A 19,450-nucleotide genomic window follows, 5' to 3' on the forward strand; every position below is an offset into this window, starting at 1 on the left:
CCTGGGGTCCAGATTATTTTTTTTTTTATTTATTTTATTTTTTATTTTTTATTTTTTTTGGTTTTTCGAGACAGGGTTTCCCTGTAGTTTCTAGAGCCTGTCCTGGAACTAGCTCTTGTAGACCAGGCTGGCCTCGAACTCAGAGATCCGCCTGCCTCTGCCTCCCGAGTGCTGGGATTAAAGGCGTGCGCCACCACCGCCCGGCTGGGGTCCAGATTATTAAACCGGCAAAAATCTAACCACAGCTCCAATTAAAGGGGAGGTGAACGTCCCTTTCGGCGCAGGCGCACTCCGTCGCAGCGACCCTTCACTATCGCGATACACCAACGAGATCGACGCTGGCCCTTTAACGGTCCCTTCCCGGGGGCTTGCCCAGCGCGTGCGCACTGCGGTTCTGCGCTTGTCATCATGGCGACGCGGGGCCATGTGCAGGACCCTAACGACCGGCGCCTCCGGCCCATTTACGGTGAGTACCTGGAGCCGGCCTGCTGGCCAGTGGAGCAAGCCGAGGCCTGCCCTGCCTGGAGCAAAGGCCCAAGAGGGCCGCCGGGGGCGCGCGCAGCGTGGGGAGCGGAGGGGGCGGGCCGCGCGGGCCGCTAGGCCGCAGCCTCGGCCTCGCGTAGGCGCCGGCCGGCGAAGCTCGTCCCTGAGTGGCACCGGCGGGTGCACGCAGCTGTCAGGACGCGCGGGACGCGCCCTTCCTGCGAGACCACTAGGTCGCTTTATTCCAGCGGCTCCCTGGGAGGCCGTGGTCTTTCTTGCTGGTGACAACCGGCTCCGGTATGAGGTGGGAGCGCCTTCCTGAGGGAAGGATGTCCCAGTGGTAGTGATTTTGTTAACGAGGATGAATGCCCGGGATTTGTCAGACTGATGAGGTCTGGTGCACGCGGAGAAACTGAGGCCCAGAGAAAGGAAGGGACTGATGCAAGGTCACCCAGATCGAGCCCCATCCTGATGCTACTCAGTGCAGGAACAGCTGCTCTGGGCACACGTGGGAGGCGGGGGGGAGGGGGGTCCCTAGAATAGCGGGGAAGAGATGGCGGTAACTGGTGTCGGAGGTGCGGGCCTGACTGCTGGAGGGATTTTCCTTTCTGCACCGCGTCTGGTTTTTCTCTGCAGCTTTCCTTCCGCGTGCTTAGTAGATCCCTCTCCACGGCCCTCGTCCCAAACCCACAGGCTTTCAGATGAATCTTGATGTCATCTTCCTTCCCTGGTGGAATAAAAGAATCCCAGAATTGAGTCGGAGAGGAACACTTTGCAATAATTGAGTGGTCTGTTATTGGAAGTGCTTCCTTTTTGCGTTGCCTTTTCCTCATTGATGGTTGTATGGTCTTGTCTCAGGTACACTGGTTGAGGAAGATTCAAGGTCAGTGGTTTCTTGCTAAAGTCGACCTCACATTTTCAGTGTGACTGCGTTTTGGCTTTTTAAATGTTTTTATTTATTTTTTTCTTGGCAGAGGGGATGCTTGTGTTTCTCTCAAGTTGGTACAAATGGTCCTGGCTTTTTCTTTGTCCTTTCTTTACTTGTTTTTCCCCCCACTGTTGTACGCCTATGGGTATTTTGTTTTCATGATGTCTGTGCACCACGTGCGTTCCTGGTGGCCAAAGAGGGCATTAGGATCCCCTAGAACTAGAGTTACAGACTTGTAAGCCACTTTGTGGGTGCTGGGACCTGAACTGGGATTTTATGGAAGAGTAGCCAGGTAGCCAGTGCTCTTAAAAACCGAGCCGTTTTCCCAGCCCCTATTGTTGTTGGTGGTTTTTTTCCCTCTTTTTTCCCCCCCCCGTGAGAGGATCACACTGTGTAGCCCTTGGCTGGCCTGGAACTCATAGAGATCACCTCACCTGCTTTTTTCCTGAATGCTGGGATTAAAGGGGTGTGCCACCACCACCCGGCTTGACTGCTCTTTTTTTTAAGACAAGGAGGTTTCATTAAGTTTCCTGGCTGGACTCAAACTTTCAGCTGTACCTCTGCTTTCCATCTGTTGGGATTACAAGCATGTGGGTTTATGTCTAGTGGTCATAATTTTATATATGCATATATATTTGGTACATTTTTAAAATTATACTTGTTGAAATATTTTTGGGTGTGTGTCGTTGGGTGTGGTCACACACCCAACACTTCTGGAGTTCAGAGGACACCTTGCAAGAGGGAGTTGGTCCTCTCCTATCATGTGAATTCTGGGAATTAAATTCCGGCCGTCAGTAATGGCAGCAGGTGCCCTCAGCCGCTGAGCCATCTCACTGGCTCTTAGGTGCTGTGCTGTGTGGTGGCTTACCTTCACATTACCTGTTCCTAGCACTGCTGGCCCTGTGTGGTGGATAATGATAATAATAAAGTTCAGAACAGTCAGTCTAAGAAGGATCTTAAGTCAGTCAGTGCCCTTGAGCTTTTTTACCTGGGGTGTCTCAGTTAACCTTACGCATTTCTTCAGACCCCCCCCCCCCGAAACAGCTGGAGAAGCAAGTTTTATTGCTCTTATGTAATTTATCTAAAGCTAATGCTTCTTGAACTTGAGTTTGAACTTGAAGCACACTGGTTTGTTTCTTTGTTTTCCAGACTGGGTTTCACTGTGTAGCCCTGGCTGTCCTGGAACTCACTGTGTAGACTAAGTTAGCTTCATACTCACAGAGATCCGCCTACTTTTGCCTTCTGAGTGCTGGGATTAAAGGCATGGGCTACCATGGCCCAGCTCAGGCACACTGTCTTAACCACTGTATTAGAAATTGCATCACTTTGATTTGCCTACTCAGATTTCCCCATTGCTAAACATCCTCCTGCCTTTGCATAAGGCAGAGAAGTCCCTGTGTAGATCAGGCTAACCTCTGGCTTGTAGCTGCCCTTCTACTTCTGGGTAATAGAAAGTAAAACCTAAATTTAGGGTTCATGGTTTATGAATCATCCTTACACAGACACCACCTGCAAAACTTCTCATTTTTCTGAACTTTTACAAAAGACTCAAGAATAATTAGATTTGGGGGCTGGAGAGATGGCTCAGTGGTTAAGAGCATTGTCTGCTCTTCCAAAGGTCCTGAGTTCAATTCCCAGCAACCACATGGTGGCTCACAACCATCTTTAATGAGATCTAGTGCCCTCTTCTGGCCTGCAGGCATACACACAGACAGAATATTGTATACAGAATAAATAAATATTTTAAAAAAAGAACAATTAGATTCATAACTTTGTTCTTGAAGACCAAGGAGAATACTATTGGTCTTACATTCAGTTACGAGGAATAGTGTTTTGAATTGTTCAGTAAGAAACCATTTCACATTGCCAAACATCAGGATGTATTTATTAACCAGAAGTGACAGGTCATATTCTGAGACCTAAAGTCTGAATTATGTAGCTTTTGTTTCAGCTAGTGGGGAGAGTAGAGGAGGGCTTCTGAGGGGCTACTATAAAGTGGCAGAACTGGGCCTTGCACAGCTTTCAGACTGTAGAGCTCCTGAACTTTGTTGTCAGACACATTAATGCTCCTAAACAACTTCTAATCCTCAAATCCAGGCTGAACTAGCTAACCCGTGACCAAGTTCATCATTATGGAACTCAGCAGGGCCTGATGTTCAGTAACTGCATTAACTGAGAGCTGGTCACTGCAGGGAACTGAAGGCTGGACAGATAGCAGGCTCAGGGTTGTAAGAAGTGAGTTGTAGGGCTGGGGTTAAACACAGGCTTCTGTAGTCCATACTAGAGCTCCCTAAATTGCTCATGCTGGCCTCAAACTTGAGACCCTCCTGTCTCAGTCACATGAGTGTTCCCATTAAAGGCTAGTACCACCCCATCCTCCTGCCTTCTTGAAATGACCTCTTGCTGGGTAGTTCTCACCAGTGGGCACTTTGGTGTGGGTGGGCAGCACAGTGCTTTTCATTACTGCCATTATTCTGATGCTGGGGCTGTGAGAAGGGTCAGCAGGTAAAGGCACCGAGCAAGGTTCATCCTGGGGACCCTCATGGTGTTAGGAGAGAGCTTCAGGTACAGCACCAACCTGTGAACACACACATGCTCACACATGACCCATTGTTCAAATCTGTTGTACCTCCAGTCTTATACAGTCAGGTGTGGCATGATTTCAGTAGGCTCTCCAGTGATAGTCACTTCTTTTATGATTTGGGCTGTTTCCCTTGGGTGTCTGGTCAAATATTAGGGCAGGTCATTAAAACATGAAGTGTTCAGTCAAGGATAATATTTATTCCGAGTCTTTTGTTGGGAAGTATTAACTATGTGAGTCTTAGAAGTGACAAGGTGTCATTTTTGTGTGTTGGTGTACATATGAGTGTGTATATATGTGGAGCCAGAAGTCAACCTTGGCTGTCATTCCTCAGGCACCATCTACCTTGTTTTTGGACTCTGGGTCTCTTTATGGCCTGGCACTTGCTAGGTAGTTGAGGCTGACTGAGACCCTCCCGGGGGGGGGGGTCTGTCCTGTCTCTGCTCTCCAGCACTGGGATTACAAATGTATGCTACTGTAGCTCTCCTTTTTACTTGATCAAGGGATCAAACCTAGTCCTCATTTTGCATGATGAACATTTTACCTCCTGAGCTATCTTTCCAGCCCATTTTGACTTCTGTAGAAATTTCACTTGGTACAAGATCCTTTCTTCTGTAGTGAAAACACAATTACTTAAAAGCTGTGTCTAGATGGGGATGTAGCTCAGTGATAGTGTCTGACTAGTGTGTATAGGCCACAGGTTCAGCCCTCAGTACTGGGGCAGGGGGAAAAAGAAAACACTTCTTCAAAAATTTCTGTGTGGGATAGAGTGTAATGGAATTTCATGGTCATGAGTGACCTACTTGTTAACCCTTGTAAGTGATTTTTATCGTAATGTGTATTACTACTATAATGTGTGTGTACATAACGCACACATATGATTTTTTTTGATGGAGTGTCTCACAAAGCTCAGGGTGACACTAGAACTTGACTGTATAGCTAAGGATAACCCTGAACTTCAGATCCTTTTGCCTCAACTGTGTGCTGGGATCACAGGCTCTGTCACCACACGCAGTCTTTTTTGGTTTTTCAAGACAGGGTCCTAGATGTCCTGGAACTAGCTTTTGTAGACCAGGCCTCAAACTCACAGGGATTTGCCTGCCTCTGCCTCCCGAGTGCTGGGATTAAAGGCATGTGCCACCACTGCCCGGCACACCACATGCAGTGTTGGGGTCCACTGAGCTCCATTGACAGCCCAGACATTTAATAGCTGTTTTTGTGCTGAGAGCTGATCATGAAGTGTTGAAGTGTGGGCATCTGGGCTGTTAAGAGCAGGTCTCAAAACAGCCTTGTAGATGTAATGTTCTACTTTGAATGTGGAATGAGGGAAATAGCAGTGAACACCCCTAGAGTATGGTCCGCTGAGGACACAAGCAGAAGACTTCTGTGGTGGGAGTTACAGTGGCTAGAGTGGAAGCAGGCCCAGATGGCAGTGGACAAGGACTCCGGTCCTGTAAGGATGCTAGGAAGCTTGTTTTGGTTTTTCTTTGAGAGGTTTGCCTTTTTCATTTATTATTTTTTTAAAAGATTTATTATATATACAATATTCTGTCTGCTTATATGCCTACAGTCAAGGAGAGGGCACCAGATCTCATAACAGATGGTTGTGAGTCACCATGTGGTTGCTAAGAATTGAACTCAGGAATTCTGGAAGAGCAGCCAGTGCTCTTAACCTCTGAGCCATCTCTCCAGCCCCTTTCATTTATGTATGTATGTATGTATGTATGTATGTATGTATTTATTTTGTTTGAGACAGGGTTTCTCTATAGTGTTGGAGCCTGTCCTGGAGCTAGCTCTTGTAGACCAGGCTGGCCTCGAACTCACAGAGATCCGCCTGCCTCTGCCTCCCAAGTGCTGGGATTAAAGGCATGTGCCACCACTGCCCGGCTCATTTATTTTTTTGAGATTGAGTTTCATGTAGCCCAGGTTGCCCACAGACTAGCTTTGTTACTAGGGAAGACCTTCATTCAACTGCTGACATTCCTGCCTCTACCTCTCTGGATGCTGGGGTTATAGGAGGCTGAGCTCTTGTTCTAGTTTAAAAGGAAACAGGAAGCACTGAGGGAGTCAACCATTCATCAGGCTAGTGAATATTGGGTGGCAATTAGGGTTAGATTTTAAAATGTGTTATTTTTATTATTTTAGTTATTATTGAATGTGTTGGATGTTTTGCCTGTGTGTATGTCTGTGCATCTCATGCATACCTGGTGACTGGAAGCAAGAAGGGGGGTCAGATTCCAGCTCTTTGTGAGCAGCCAATGCTCTTATGCACTGAGTATTTCCCCAGCCCCTCTGCTCCCTTTTGAAAGATGGAAAGGCTCTTAGTTAGGCTCAGTGTGAGTGGATATAGTCCATCAAAGTGGACAAGGTATTGGGAATGGTTTAAAAGGGGACAATGGTGAACAGGGCAATGTGGAGATAGATACACTTTTGAACTGTTGAGGCAATCTTGTTATATAGCCCAGACTGGCCTCAAACTCCTGATCCTCTTGGTTCATCTTCCTGATTGCTGGGATGGCAGACATGCACCACCATGTCAGGTAGGCAGTGTCTGTCTGTCTGTCTGTCTGTCTGTCTGTCTGTCTGTCTTTCTTTCTTTCTTTCTTTCTTTCTTTCTTTCTTTCTTTCTTTCTTTCTTTCTTTCTTTCTTTCTTTCTTTCTTTCTTTCTGATGTATACAACATTCTGTCTGTGTGTATGTCTGTAGGCTAGAAGAGGCACCAAACCTCATTACAGATGTATGTGAGCCACCATGTAGTTGCTGGGAATTGAACTCAGGACCTTTGGAAGAGCAGGCAATGCTCTTAACCACTGAGCCATCTCTCCAGCCCAGGCAGCCAGTTTCTTTTTCTCTTGTAGACAGGGTCTCACTGTGTGGCCCTGGCTGGCCTGGAACTTACTATGTAGACCAGACAGGCTTTTTTTTTTTTTTTTTTTTCTTCAGACAGGCTTTGAACTCACTGTGGCACATGTGTACGCCACACATACATAGATAAATACTCAAATGTAACATTTTTTCCCTTCTTTAATCCCAGTGTTAGGTGGGAAGAGGTAGGTGGACCTCTATGAGTTCAAGGCCAGCTTGGTGTACATAGCAAATTTCACCTAGCCAAGGCTACATGGAGACCGTGTCCCTAAAAGAAAAGAAAGAGAAAAGCAAAAGATAAACAAACCAGAAAAAAAAAGTTGTAGGTCATTCTTGTCTATATAGTTCTGGCCAAGATACATGAGATCCTAAAAAAGAATATGTCACCCTACTCCAATAATTATAATATATATTCTTATTAGTAATGGAAACTTGTATCTTGCTGGGAGAAAACAATAAAAATAAAATGCACCCTACTTCTTTAAAAGAAACAAAAGGGGCTGGAAAGATGGCTCAGAGGTTAAGAGCACTGGTTGCTCTTCCAGAGGTCTGGAGTTCAATTCCCAGTAACCACATGGTGGCTCACAACCCTCTATAATGAGATCTGGTGCCCTCTTTTGGTGTGTAGGCATATATACAGGCAGAATGCTCTAAATATAATAAATTAAAAAAAAACTTTTAAAAAAAGGAAAAGAAATTAAAAAGAAGAAACAAAAAGACACTAGTAAAGATAACTAGGTGAGAGAAGGCAAGGTGGGGTCAAACTGGCTGCAGAAAAGCTGACTCGTGGGTTCTAGTCCTCTGGGATCTTGCTGTGGGATTCTCTAGTTCTGTCTGTGAGGACGATGCACCCAAAAGAATGCTTTCCTTTGGGCTGGTGCTTACCATACATACCCTGTGAAGCTGCACTGTAGCCAGTGCCGTTTCTGCCTCTGTGGCTTCCTGCAGGCTCATTTGTCAGACTCCTTTTACTACTGGGTAGCAGCAGTCCCTAGCCAAATTACAATTGCCTTTGAATTAGTTTTTAAAAGATTTACTAACTTTGGATATCATATTTACTGACCTGTTTGTTCGAGAGCTATGCGATTTATATTAGAGACTCAGTGATGTAAGTTGAAAGTCAGCCTCAGCTCCACCCCTCTAAGGTTTCACTGGGTAGCCCTGGCTGTCCTAGGACTCACTCTGTAGACCAGGCTGGCCTCAAACTCTCAGGTCCTCCTGCCTCTGCCTCCCGAGTGCTGTGATTAAAGGTGTATACCACCACTGTTGGTATCAGACTTGATTTTCTTTTGCTCATTATGTTCTTCAGGGCAGACCTTGTTGGCTTTGTAGCCCTACTAAGTTGTGGCTAGAGGCAGGAGAGTCCCTTAGCCTCATCCCACAGACAGACTTCATCAAGGTGGCCCCTTCCTTCTAAGTTTTGTATTTTTTAAAAAAGTATATTTATGTGTATGTACGTATGTGTTTGTGTGGGTTTATACCCCATGTGTGTAGTGCCCAAAGAGGCCAGAAGGGGCTATTGAATGCTCTGGAGTGGCAGTTAAAGGTAATTGTGAGTTGCCATGTTGGTGCGGGAACAATGCTGGTCCTGTGCAAGAGCAGGCATTATTCCAGCCCCACTTACAAGGGATCTTGGATAAAGGGAGTTTTCCCCCCTTTTTTTCCTGTTTTGGATTTTCTTTCTTACATGAACAGAGCCTGAAGGTGACATTTTCTTTATCCTCATCCTGCTTATGTCCTGTGGAAATTCTAGAGCGGTCACTGATATCCGTAGACTCCGTATGTTCAGGCTTTTCCATGGGGTTGCCCATGGCTTTCTGATGTAGACTTCTAGTGTTGTAGCTAATGGTTACCAGGAAGAAACCATCAAGGAACTGGAGAGATGGTTCAGTGGTTAAGAGCACTTGTTTTTCTTACATAGGACCTGAGTTCAACTCCCAGAACCCACATAATGGCTCACAACCATCTGGAACCCCAATTCCAGGGGATCCAACAAGCACACACACATAGTGCACATACCTGCATTCTAGCAAAGCATTCATAAATAAATCTTTTAAAAAATGTTCCCCTTGGGGTGGGCTGCAGTTCTGTGGTTTAGATATGGTCTTACCATGTTCCCAGCCCTAGTGGAGCCCCTTCTCAGCCTTGTCACCTCCAGAGCCAATAGGGAAATGTTCTTAGTCCTGACCCCAGCTTTGATTATTTATCAAATAATCACCCTAACAGTTTGAGCTCATCAAAGATGGCTAATCTAAAAAAACAAAAATAGGGGCTGGGGAAATGACTCAGCAGTTAAGAGCACTGGCTGTTCTTCCAGAGGACCCGGGTTCAATTTCCAGCACCCATAATGGCAGCTCACAACTGCCTGTAACTCAAGTTCTAGGGGATCTAACATCCTCACACAGACACACATACAAGCCAAACACCAGTGCACATAAAATAAATGATTAAAAAAGATGACTAATCTAAGAGAAAGTCTATTTTAAAAAAAACCAAAAAACAACAACAACAAAATGGTGGCCTTGCTATGCATGTAGCCCAGGCTGGCTTCAACTACTCAATTCACAATCCTAAACTGGGGACTGGTATAAAAGGGTGGAGGTGGGGTGTTGCACTGTAATCTCAGTACTTAGGAGTCTGAGGCAAGAAGATCCCAATGAGTTGAAGGCCAGCCTAGATTACTTAGTGAGTTTGAAGCTAGTCTGATCTTCTGCCACCCGTGCAAACAAACACCACCTGGTCCATGATGTTTTAAATAAAAAATCAGGATATTTCTAAAGTCTTAAAGGCAACTGTATTTCTCATGTTTGCTGGTAAAATATTATGATACCTCTTATTTTTTTAATAGATTATCTTGATAATGGGAATAATAAAATGGCAATTCAGCAAGCTGATAAACTGTTGAAGAAACACAAAGATCTTCACTGTGCGAAGGTAATTCCATTTGTCCTTTACTTATATTTGTGGGTAATATATATGTATATTTTTTGAGTCAGCGTCTCTCTGTAGCCTAGGCTGGCCTGAAACTTGGTATGTAGACCAAACTGACTTCAGACTCAGAGATCCACCTGCTTCTGCTTCCCAAATGTTGGAATGAAAGGCCTGCACCATCATGCTGGGTTGTGAGTTGTACTTATAATTCTTCCTCATTTTCATTTTGTACTTTTCTATATTATATTGTATTTTTGAGACATGGTCTTAATGTAACTGAGGATGACTTTGAAGTTCTGATTCTCTCGTTTTGCCCTCCCAGGACCATTTCTTTTTCCCTCCCTTTCCCCTCCCTCTCTCCCTTCCTCCCTTTCTTCCCTGTGGCTGTACAGATTCCACAGTGCAGAGCTTGTAGAAGTCAGAGGAGATTCTCTCCGTCTATCCTGTCAGTTCCAGGAACTGAAGTCAGGTCACCAGACTTGTTTGCAGGAGCCTCTACTCACCAAGCCGGCTCCCCAGCTTTCTTGCTTGTCAGCTCTCTTTCCTCCCCTGTGTATTACTGTCCTGAGCACTTTATATTGCATTGATAGTACTTAATTAAAGCTTAACTGTATATTTTGGGATACTACTTAACTTTATTTTCATAGTCATTTTTGTCTGAGACAAGGCTTCACTGTGTATCTCTGACTGTCCTGGAACTAGCTTTGTAGACAGGTTGGCCTCAGACTGAAAGAGATCCGCCTACCTCAGCCTTCTGGGATTATAGGCATGTGTTACCATACCCGGGTTATTTTCATAATCTTTAAAAACAATACTAGAGCCAGGTGCTGTTGGTGTATGCCTTTAATCCTCTGCACTAGAGAAGCAGAGGCAGGCAGATCTCTGTGAGTTCAAGTCCAGCTGGTTCCGGAAGAGGTCCCAAAGCTACAGAGAAAAACCACAAAACAAAGAACCAACAAACAAAAAACAGTATTAGGTACTTGCATTGTGGCTAGGCTAAGAAGGAATTTTGAGTTGTTGTTTTATTTTTTGTGAGAAGAGTTGTAGTTGATCACAGCTTAGCATTGACTGCAGCTTCTGCTTTTGCCTTTGCTCTTGGTTCTCATTTTCTTGTCTTGGGGTATGCATATGGCCACTCATGGATTTTAGTGCACATGTGAGTACATGTGGAGGTAAAGGTGACATTTTCAAGGTTTTATAACCGATTATGGTGGCCCATTCCTTTAATTCCAGCACTCATGAGGCAGAGGCAGGAGGATCTTTGTGAGCTCAAGAACAGCCTGGTCTACAGAGCAAGTTTCAGGACAGTCAGGGCTACACAGAGAAACCCCCCCCCTCAAAAAGGTTTTATTCTTTAATTGTCTGTGTATACACCCCCTTCTCCATGCCTGTGGAGACTAGAATAAGTCACCTAAAACTGGAGTTACAGGTGTGTAAGCTACCTGACATGAATGCTGGGATCATTAGCTTAGTTTTCATTATTGACCAGCAAGTGCTCTTAACCACTGATCCAATTCTCCATCCCCCACCTATTAATTTATTTATTTTGAGACAGAGTTGCATTGGTATGGGATTTGCCAAGTAAGCTAGGCTAGCTGGCCACCGTGCCTTCAGATCACTTGCCTCTGCATTCCTAGCACTGGGATTAGGAGCAAGTGGTAACCTTTGGGCATCAGGCTCAGCTATAGTGCTTTCAAGGAGAACTTTACCAGTCCTGCCCTCACCTCTCTCCTTGCTTTTACTTGGAACTCTCTCCATTCTGCCTTAGCTTTTCTTTTCCCGTGGAAGCTGATTTTTCTTTTCTTGCTATCAGGTTCTCAAAGCAATTGGTTTACAGAGAACTGGAAAACAGGAAGAAGCGTTCACCTTGGCACAGGAGGTGGCTGCCCTTGAACCCACAGATGACAACTCTCTGCAAGCCCTGACGATCCTCTACCGGGAGATGCACCGTCGTATGTGACTTTCCTTGTCCCCCCACCTGTGTGGATAACAGTAGAGAGATGAATGTATTGGTCGTGGCATGGCCTTTGGAGAGCTTCACCAGGATAGTTAAATGCATTAGCTTAACTTGAAATGAAAGTCAAAATGAGTTCCTTTCTTTCTTTTCCTTTTTCTTTCTTTCTTTTTTTTTTTTTCTTTTTTTTTTTTTTTTTTTTTTGAGGCAGGATCTTACTATGTAGCTCTGGCTGGCCTGGAACTCACAGAGATCTGCCTATTTCTGGCTCCCTCTAGCTGGGATTAATGTTGTATACTTCCAAACCCCAGCCTCATTTGAATTTCTTTCTTTTTCTTTTTATAAGTTATTTATTATGTATATAGTGTTCTGCCTTCATTTAATGACTAGGCCAGAAAAGGGCACCTGATCTTATTGTAGATGGTTGTGAGCCACCATGTGGTTCCTGGGAATTGAACTCAGTCCCTCTGGAAGATCAGCCAGTGCTCTTAACCTCTGAGCCATCTCTCCAGCCCTCATTTGAATTTCTTAAATATTTTATTATGAAATATATTGTTTTATGCAATGTGCTAGTAAATTTGGTGAGTCATGAAGCTACCCTATAATTAAGAAGTAGAACCTGTTGGGCTGGTAAGATGGCTCAGAGGTAAAAGACTGCCATGCAGACTGACACCTGACTTTAGTCCATTGAGCCCACAATGGAAGGAGGAAGAAACTTCTAAGAGTTGTCCTCAAGCCACCGTGTCTGCTCTGTCCACACTCTCCTTGCCTGTATGTCTGCCGTGCTCATGTTCTCCTCGCCCATGTTTGCTGTGCCTATGTTCTCCTCGCCCACACGTCTGTTGTGCCATATTCTCCTCGCCCACACGTCTGGTGTACCCACGTTCTCACACTAAGCAGTAAGTGAAAGGCAGAATGGATTAGAACAGTGTTGATGCTGGGAAAGCCTCCCACATTCCAACTGAGTCTCAGTTTCCTTGGGGAGTATTTCCTCTCCTGAATTACTTTGATTGACTTGTTTGCTGCCCTATCCCCTCTGTCTCTTCCATTCTTTGCCTGAGCTGGACAGTCCCTCTGCCAATGAATCACATCCAAGGCCCTCTGCTGGCTTTAGTTCTCTGTCTTGTTTCAGTGTGACAATGCCCCTTTAGTTTATCTTGGGTTTCATTTATGCTGGGTCTGTGCTATGTGCTTCTGTGTAATGCACTTCTGGTCTGATACCCATGTGGCTTTGGTGAATCCATGTTCATTGCCAGGGATTATTCATTCCATGATGCCACCACAGTTAGGAATAGAATTGTTGTATCAGAGAAGAGTTTGTTTTGCTTGATGATGAAGAAAGATAATATTGACTATTTCTGTGATACTGGAGATCAAATACAGGACCTTACACACATGCTAGGCAAATGCTCAGCCCCTAAGCTGCACTCCTTAATATATTTTTTATTTTGAGCTGACTTTTACTAACTATGTCAGAGTGGCCTTGAACTTAGTCTATAGACAAGACCTTTAACTTGCTGTCTTCCAAATTCCAACCTTCCAAAAACTGGGATCACAGGCATGCACTGCCATACCTAGCTGCATTGGGTATCAGTTAATGCTATACTAGAGATCTTCTCTTTTAGTCAGAGTTTAACATAGAGCAGAGACGGCGATCAAATTGGGGAGGACAGGCAGACTCTTCAGGGTGGGGCCTGCAGAGAGGATTGGGATTGTGTTCTTGCTGGAACTGGTACGTGCATGGGGTTTACTGAGTAGACAAGGGAACAGAAGAAGTTATGCAGTGGGAATAGCATATTAGGCCAGGATATGACATAGGGGACCCTGAAGAACTAAAGTTAATGTCACTACACAGTGGAGGGCTAAAAGAGAGAGTTGAAAGGAGACAGATTGAGTTCATGGCACATATACCATGAAGAGATGTGACCTAATCGATGCTTCATCAAAACAGCACTTAAAGCTAGAAGTGATGGCACACACCTTTAGTCCCAGCACTTGGGAGGCAGAGGCAGGATCTGGTCTACAGAGTAAGTTTCAGGACAGCCAGGTCTGTTAAACAGAGAAACCCTGTCTTGAAAAAAACAGCAAAAAATACCCTCAACAATACTTAAGCAGAAGACGGGAACAATATCTCCATGTCCTTTAGCACCAGGAGGAACCATTTAACCCTTTCATCCTGTGGGTCAAGACTTTTTGGGGGTCAAAGGACCCTTTCACATAGGTCAAGCCAGATATCCTGCATATCAGATACTTGTATTACATTTCATAACAGTGACAAAACTACAGTTATGGAGTAGCAACAAAAATAATATGGTTGGGGGGGTCACCACAGCATGAGAAACTCAAGGGTCTCAGCATTAGAAAGACTGAGAACACCTGCTTTAACCAAACAGAAAAGAGCATTAGGATTTTATCTTATGGAAGCAAAACCCAATCTTGCTTCTCTTCCTCTTAGCGGAGTTAGTCACAAAGCTTTATGAGGCGGCTGTGAAGAAAGTTCCCAACAGCGAGGAGTATCACTCTCACCTCTTCATGGCCTACGCCAGAGTGGGCGAGTACAAGAAGATGCAGCAGGTAACCAAATTCACAGCCTTCTGGGTAGGGCGCAAAGTCTCTGATATGATTGAGCTGCTGTGTGTGTGGTGATCAGCCAGTTATGTAGTACTCAGGGATTTGAAATGCTTTACTTGGGGAAGTTGGCTGGCTGCTCATGTGTTTGCTTTGGTTTGCTGTCAGCTTCAGATTGCTCTAGAGTGACATGCCTGTTCAGGTTTCAGAAAGTGGATAGGCAGAAATCACAGAGCACAAAACAGAGCTGCTCTTAAGTTTACATCCAGTTAATTGAGCTGCTTTAGCCTTCTGAGAGTTAGATAAATTCACCAGGGGGAAAGTCCCTATGGCTGAATTCTTAGAATTTGCTCTCCAGAGGTGGCTTATTTGATCGGATTTTAGGGGTTCTTTGTGTACATTTGAAGAATGTTATACAAATATTAACTGTTTTTTTTTTTTTTCTTTTTTTGTGGCATGGTGGGTGAAACCCAGGGTAGGCAGATGTTACTGCTGGCTGTATTTTTAGCCCTTTAGAAGTTGCATTGAGTCTGGGGCTGTAGCTCAGTCGGAATGTTTGCCAGGAGTGCACAATTTCTGGGTTTACCCCCAACATTAATGTGAGCTGGACGTAGTGGCACATGCCTTTAATCCCAACACTCTGGAAGTCAAGGCAAAAAAAAAAAAAAAAATCAGAGGTTCGAGGCCATTCTTAGTTATATGATGATATGTGGTCAGCCTGGGCACCATGAAAGACTTTTGCCCGGAATAGCCCTCAACTTGATGTCATTCTGTCTTCAGCTTCCTGAGTAGCTGGGATTGTAGAAGTGTGTCACTACATCCAGCTCAGTGTAGTGTTTTGTGTCTTTAACCGCATTGTAGGATAAACCTGTCATAGTGGCATGTGCCTATCATCGAAGTACCTGGGTATATGGTGGGAGGGTCAAGAATTGAAAGTTAGCTGCATAAGTTCAAGTACAAGGCCCTGGAGTGAATTCAAGATCTTGCTTCAAAAAGAAAACAACAACAAAATCTGCTTGTAGCTGAATTTTGTGTTGGCAAAGCCTCTCCTGGAACCCTGCTTGACTTTAAACTTAATAAGCAGTATTTAGCAAGGCTTGAGTTTCAGTTTCTGCCTCTTGAGTGCTGAGATTGCCAGTGTGTATAACACACTTTTTTTATAATTTGAGTTTTTGGGGGGCTGGAGAGATCCCTCAGAGGTTAAGAACATTGGCTGCTCTTCCAGAGGTCCTGAGTTCAATTCCCAGCAACCACATGGTGGCTCACAACCATCCATAATGAGATTTGGTGCCCTCTTCTGGCTTGCAGGCATACATGCAGGCAAACACTATACATAATGAAAAAAAAATAAATCTTAAAAATAAATTTGAGTTTTTGTTTAACTTGTTCTTTGCCTGCAGTATCCCACCGTAGCAATAGGAAATCAGACAGGGTAATACAAATCCTTCTTCAGAATCAACGTTTATATCCTCTTATGTAAGTTTTCAAAGTAGTACTTCTTGTGTCTCTCATGAACTTGTTTTCCTTCCTCTATGGTTTTTGGTGCTGGAGACTGACCTAGGGCCCTACATGTACTGGATGTCTACCCTTCATGTAAAGACCAGCCTTTGACTCCTTTAGTTTTTTGTTAGTGTTAGAGATTGGACCCAGGGCTTTCTGTTGATAGGCCAGCGTCCTCCCACTAAACTGGCCCAGCCCTCTTGATTTTTCTTGTGTGTGTATGGAACTCGGGTCCTTTGGAAGGACAGCAGGCTCTCTTAACAGCTGAGCCATTTTTCCACCCCATGACTCACTCTCTTTGATTTTGTTCAGACTCATTTCCCTCCTGAGAATTGATGACCTCAAATGTTTGTATATCCTAATATCTTCAGTTTAGCCTAGCGCCTCACTTGTCCTTTGAGATCCATCTGAAATGCTATATTTCAGGGGATTTCATAATGATACTTCCCCATTTTTTCATAAGGAGGAAAGAACGTGTGTGATTTCACCTTTCTTGGAATCACCTAGCATGTGATTCTGTTTAATTTATTTTTAGTGTGTGTGTGTTTTGCTACTTGTATGTTTGTGTACAGTATCTGAGGAGGATAGAAGTGGGTAACTAGATCTCCTGGGTCTATAGTTAAAGACAGTTTTGAACAGCTTTGTGGGTGCTAGAAACTGAATCTGGATCTCTGGAAGAGCAGCCAGTGCTCCTAACTTGCCAGCCTGTAGTATGGTGGGTTTTTTTTTTTTTTTTGGTTGGGGGAGGGGCGTTCAAGATGGTTTCTCTGTAGCCTGTCCTGGAACTTGCTCTGTAGACCATGTTGACCTTGATCTCAGAGATCTCCCCAACTGCTGGGATTAAAGGCATGTACCATCACCACCTGGCTAGTATGGTGTTTTTATATAAATTTCTATTGTTAGGTAAATTTTAATTTGTTAGATCTGTGTTATGCATTTGTGAGATGGGTATAGGAAGATTGAGAATTTAGAGCCATTTTCAGCTACATAGCAAGCCTGAGGCGGCTTCAGCTGCATGTTTACCTGTGCCCAGAAAAGAATCAAGGACTTGAGCTGGGTGGTAGTGGTGCACACCTTTGATCTCAGCACTTGGGGAGGTGGAGGCAAAGGCAGGTGGAACTCTGTGAGTTTGAGGCCAGCCTGGTCTAAAGAATGTGTTCCAGGACAAGCTACAAAACTACACAGAAAAAAAAACCAAAACAAAAATAATCAAGATATTGAGAGAAAACTCAGTTGGTAAAATGCTTGCCATGTAAACATAAGGCTAGAGTTTGATTCCCAGTACCCAGTACCCATACATTAAATATGGCTTTCTTGTAATTCCAGTGCTAAGGAGGCCGTTTTCTGGCCAGCCAGTTTAGCTTAATTGACAAGCCTCAGATCCCAGAGGAGACCCTATCTCAGAAAGCAAAGTGGACAGCTCCTGAGGAACAACCCCTGAGGTCCTCTGGCCTTCATAGGCATGTGCACACATGTGAATCCATAGTATAATGTATAAACACACACCACTTCTAATGAATTGTGTGGTTTACATTTGCCTTATCTCTTTCTTGCTTGTGGTAGATTTTGCCTAGATGCCTAGAACAGGTTCCTTTTTTGAGTCAAAGGGATTTGGGGACAGCAATTCAGTATGGTCAAGTAATTCTAGTTAGCTCTGTTTGTCTACATCTGCTCTAAGTGTGGGCATATTATGTAAAAGGGGTAGTCATTTTTTCTGGTTTTTTTTTTTTTTTTTTTTTTTTTTTTGGTTTTTCGAGACAGGGTTTCCCTGTAGTTTCTAGAGCCTGTCCTGGAGCTAGCTCTTGTAGACCAGGCTGGCCTCGAACTCAGAGATCCGCCTGCCTCTGCCTCCCGAGTGCTGGGATTAAAGGCGTGCGCCACCACCGCCCGGCTTGTATTTTTGAGACAATGTCTCATGTTGCTCACTATATCACTAAGAATGTACTCTTGATCTTCTGTCTCTACCTCAAGTTCTGGGAGGCTGCTGCAGCCAGTGCAGCCTGGATAGCTGAGACTGGTGGTGGGGGGGGGGAGGATTGAGACACGGAGGCGTCTTTTCAGGTGGAAGAACAGCAACCTTTATTTTGCCCAGCAACCTTTTATACCTCTACTCTTTCTGTGGAGACCCACCAGCCAGAAAGAACACAAACATCCTTGTCAATTACAGACCACAAGGAAGTTGAGCTGTCAGTCAGGGGGAGTGACACACAGGAGGTCATGTTCATTATAGGCATGTTCCATTGTGCCTGGCTGGTGGGGTTAGTTGTAATTATTGATAGCTTGGAAGAACCAAATTTTTTTTTTGACCCCTCCTGGAAGAACCAAATGTTTCCCACCAAGTCTACCTCCTGTCTGGTGACCCTGCTTGCTGTAGTTGTTTCAGGGTCTTCAGTGAGGACTGCTGCTGTGGCTTGTTTGTTTGGACAGGGTCTCAGCCCAAGTTGACTTCAAGCTCCCTGTGCAGCTGAGGATGATTGAACCTCCTTTGTCTCCCAAGTGCCTGAGACTATGAGCATGCATCCTGTGCCTGGGCAGTGGTGTGCATTCCTATGGCTTTGGGCATGGTAGGCACGCACTCCACCAACTGAACTTTATCCAAGTCTGAAGATCACACTGATAAACATTCATAGTCAAATTTTGTGAGTTTTGGTAGTCCTCTTAGAATTGCACTGCATCACATCCATTTTCTGAGTTTGGTCTTAAATGGTTCAAAAGTTGAACTGTCACTTAGGATGTAAAACTTGGCATTTATGATTATTTGTTGTTGTCATAGTGATGAGGTTATCAGGCACTGCCATCACCTACAGTATGTAACTGTGTTACTGGTCTCCTCGGGAATGTGCGACACACTCAGACTTACATTTGTTTTCATTTCTAGTTTATTAATTGTTGTCTATTTGATATTCTCTAAATTATGCTCTCTTTCAGGCTGGCATGGCTCTGTATAAGATTGTCCCCAAAAACCCTTACTACTTTTGGTCTGTGATGAGCTTAATCATGCAAGTAAGTATGTTGCTCAGGATTGGATTGAAGCCTGCCTTTACCATCTTTGTCTCTAATGAGCTTTGAACTGTGTCAGGAGGGTCTTGACAGATCACCCCTTCCTTTTCAAGTTGGGAATACTTGGTAGTCTTGTTTAATTAAATTTTATTTTATGTATATTGGTGTTTTGCCTGTATGTATGTCTGTGAACCATGTACTGGTGGCTGCTGAGGCCAGAAGAGGGTGTCTGGTGCCTTGGAACAGGAGTTACAGTTTTGAGCCACCATGTGGGTGCTGGGAATCAAACTCGATTCTTCTGAAAGAATAGCCAGTGAGACAGTTTTCCACCTTTCTTATTTAGTGTTTTTTGTTTTGTTTTGAGATGGGGTATCACCTTGAACTTACTATGTAACCTAGACCTCAAACTCAAGATCCTGCTGCCTCTACCACTTGAATTTGGGGGTTACAGGTGAGGTGGCTATCGTGCTTGACTGCTTGGTAGTTTCTCAGTTGTCCTATTAGTTTATCCCAGGCCGGCTCCCAACAGTATGTGGCTACAGAGGACTTGAGTATTGGGATTACAGATGTGCATCACCACACCTAGCTGGTGTTTGTTCTTATCAAGCTTCAACTTCTTGTTTTGTGGAATGGAGATGCT

At 44.4% G+C, this 19,450-nt stretch overlaps 1 protein-coding gene across 1 annotated transcript in view; it reads left to right on the plus strand.

The window, feature by feature from the left end:
• The first annotated feature begins 370 nt into the window (after positions 1-370).
• Positions 371-19,450, plus strand: part of Naa25 (N-alpha-acetyltransferase 25, NatB auxiliary subunit) — a 51,055-nt gene continuing 31,975 nt past the window's right edge. The window contains exons 1-5 of the mRNA XM_038344823.1: positions 371-466; positions 9,706-9,791; positions 11,602-11,740; positions 14,198-14,316; positions 18,739-18,813. Of these exons, the coding sequence (XP_038200751.1) occupies positions 409-466; positions 9,706-9,791; positions 11,602-11,740; positions 14,198-14,316; positions 18,739-18,813 (477 nt within the window). The 5' untranslated portion in view covers positions 371-408. The remainder of the gene's footprint in view (positions 467-9,705; positions 9,792-11,601; positions 11,741-14,197; positions 14,317-18,738; positions 18,814-19,450) is intronic.

The sequence above is a fragment of the Arvicola amphibius genome, chromosome 10, assembly GCF_903992535.2.
Source record: "Arvicola amphibius chromosome 10, mArvAmp1.2, whole genome shotgun sequence".
NCBI classification, from domain to species: Eukaryota; Metazoa; Chordata; class Mammalia; order Rodentia; family Cricetidae; genus Arvicola; species Arvicola amphibius.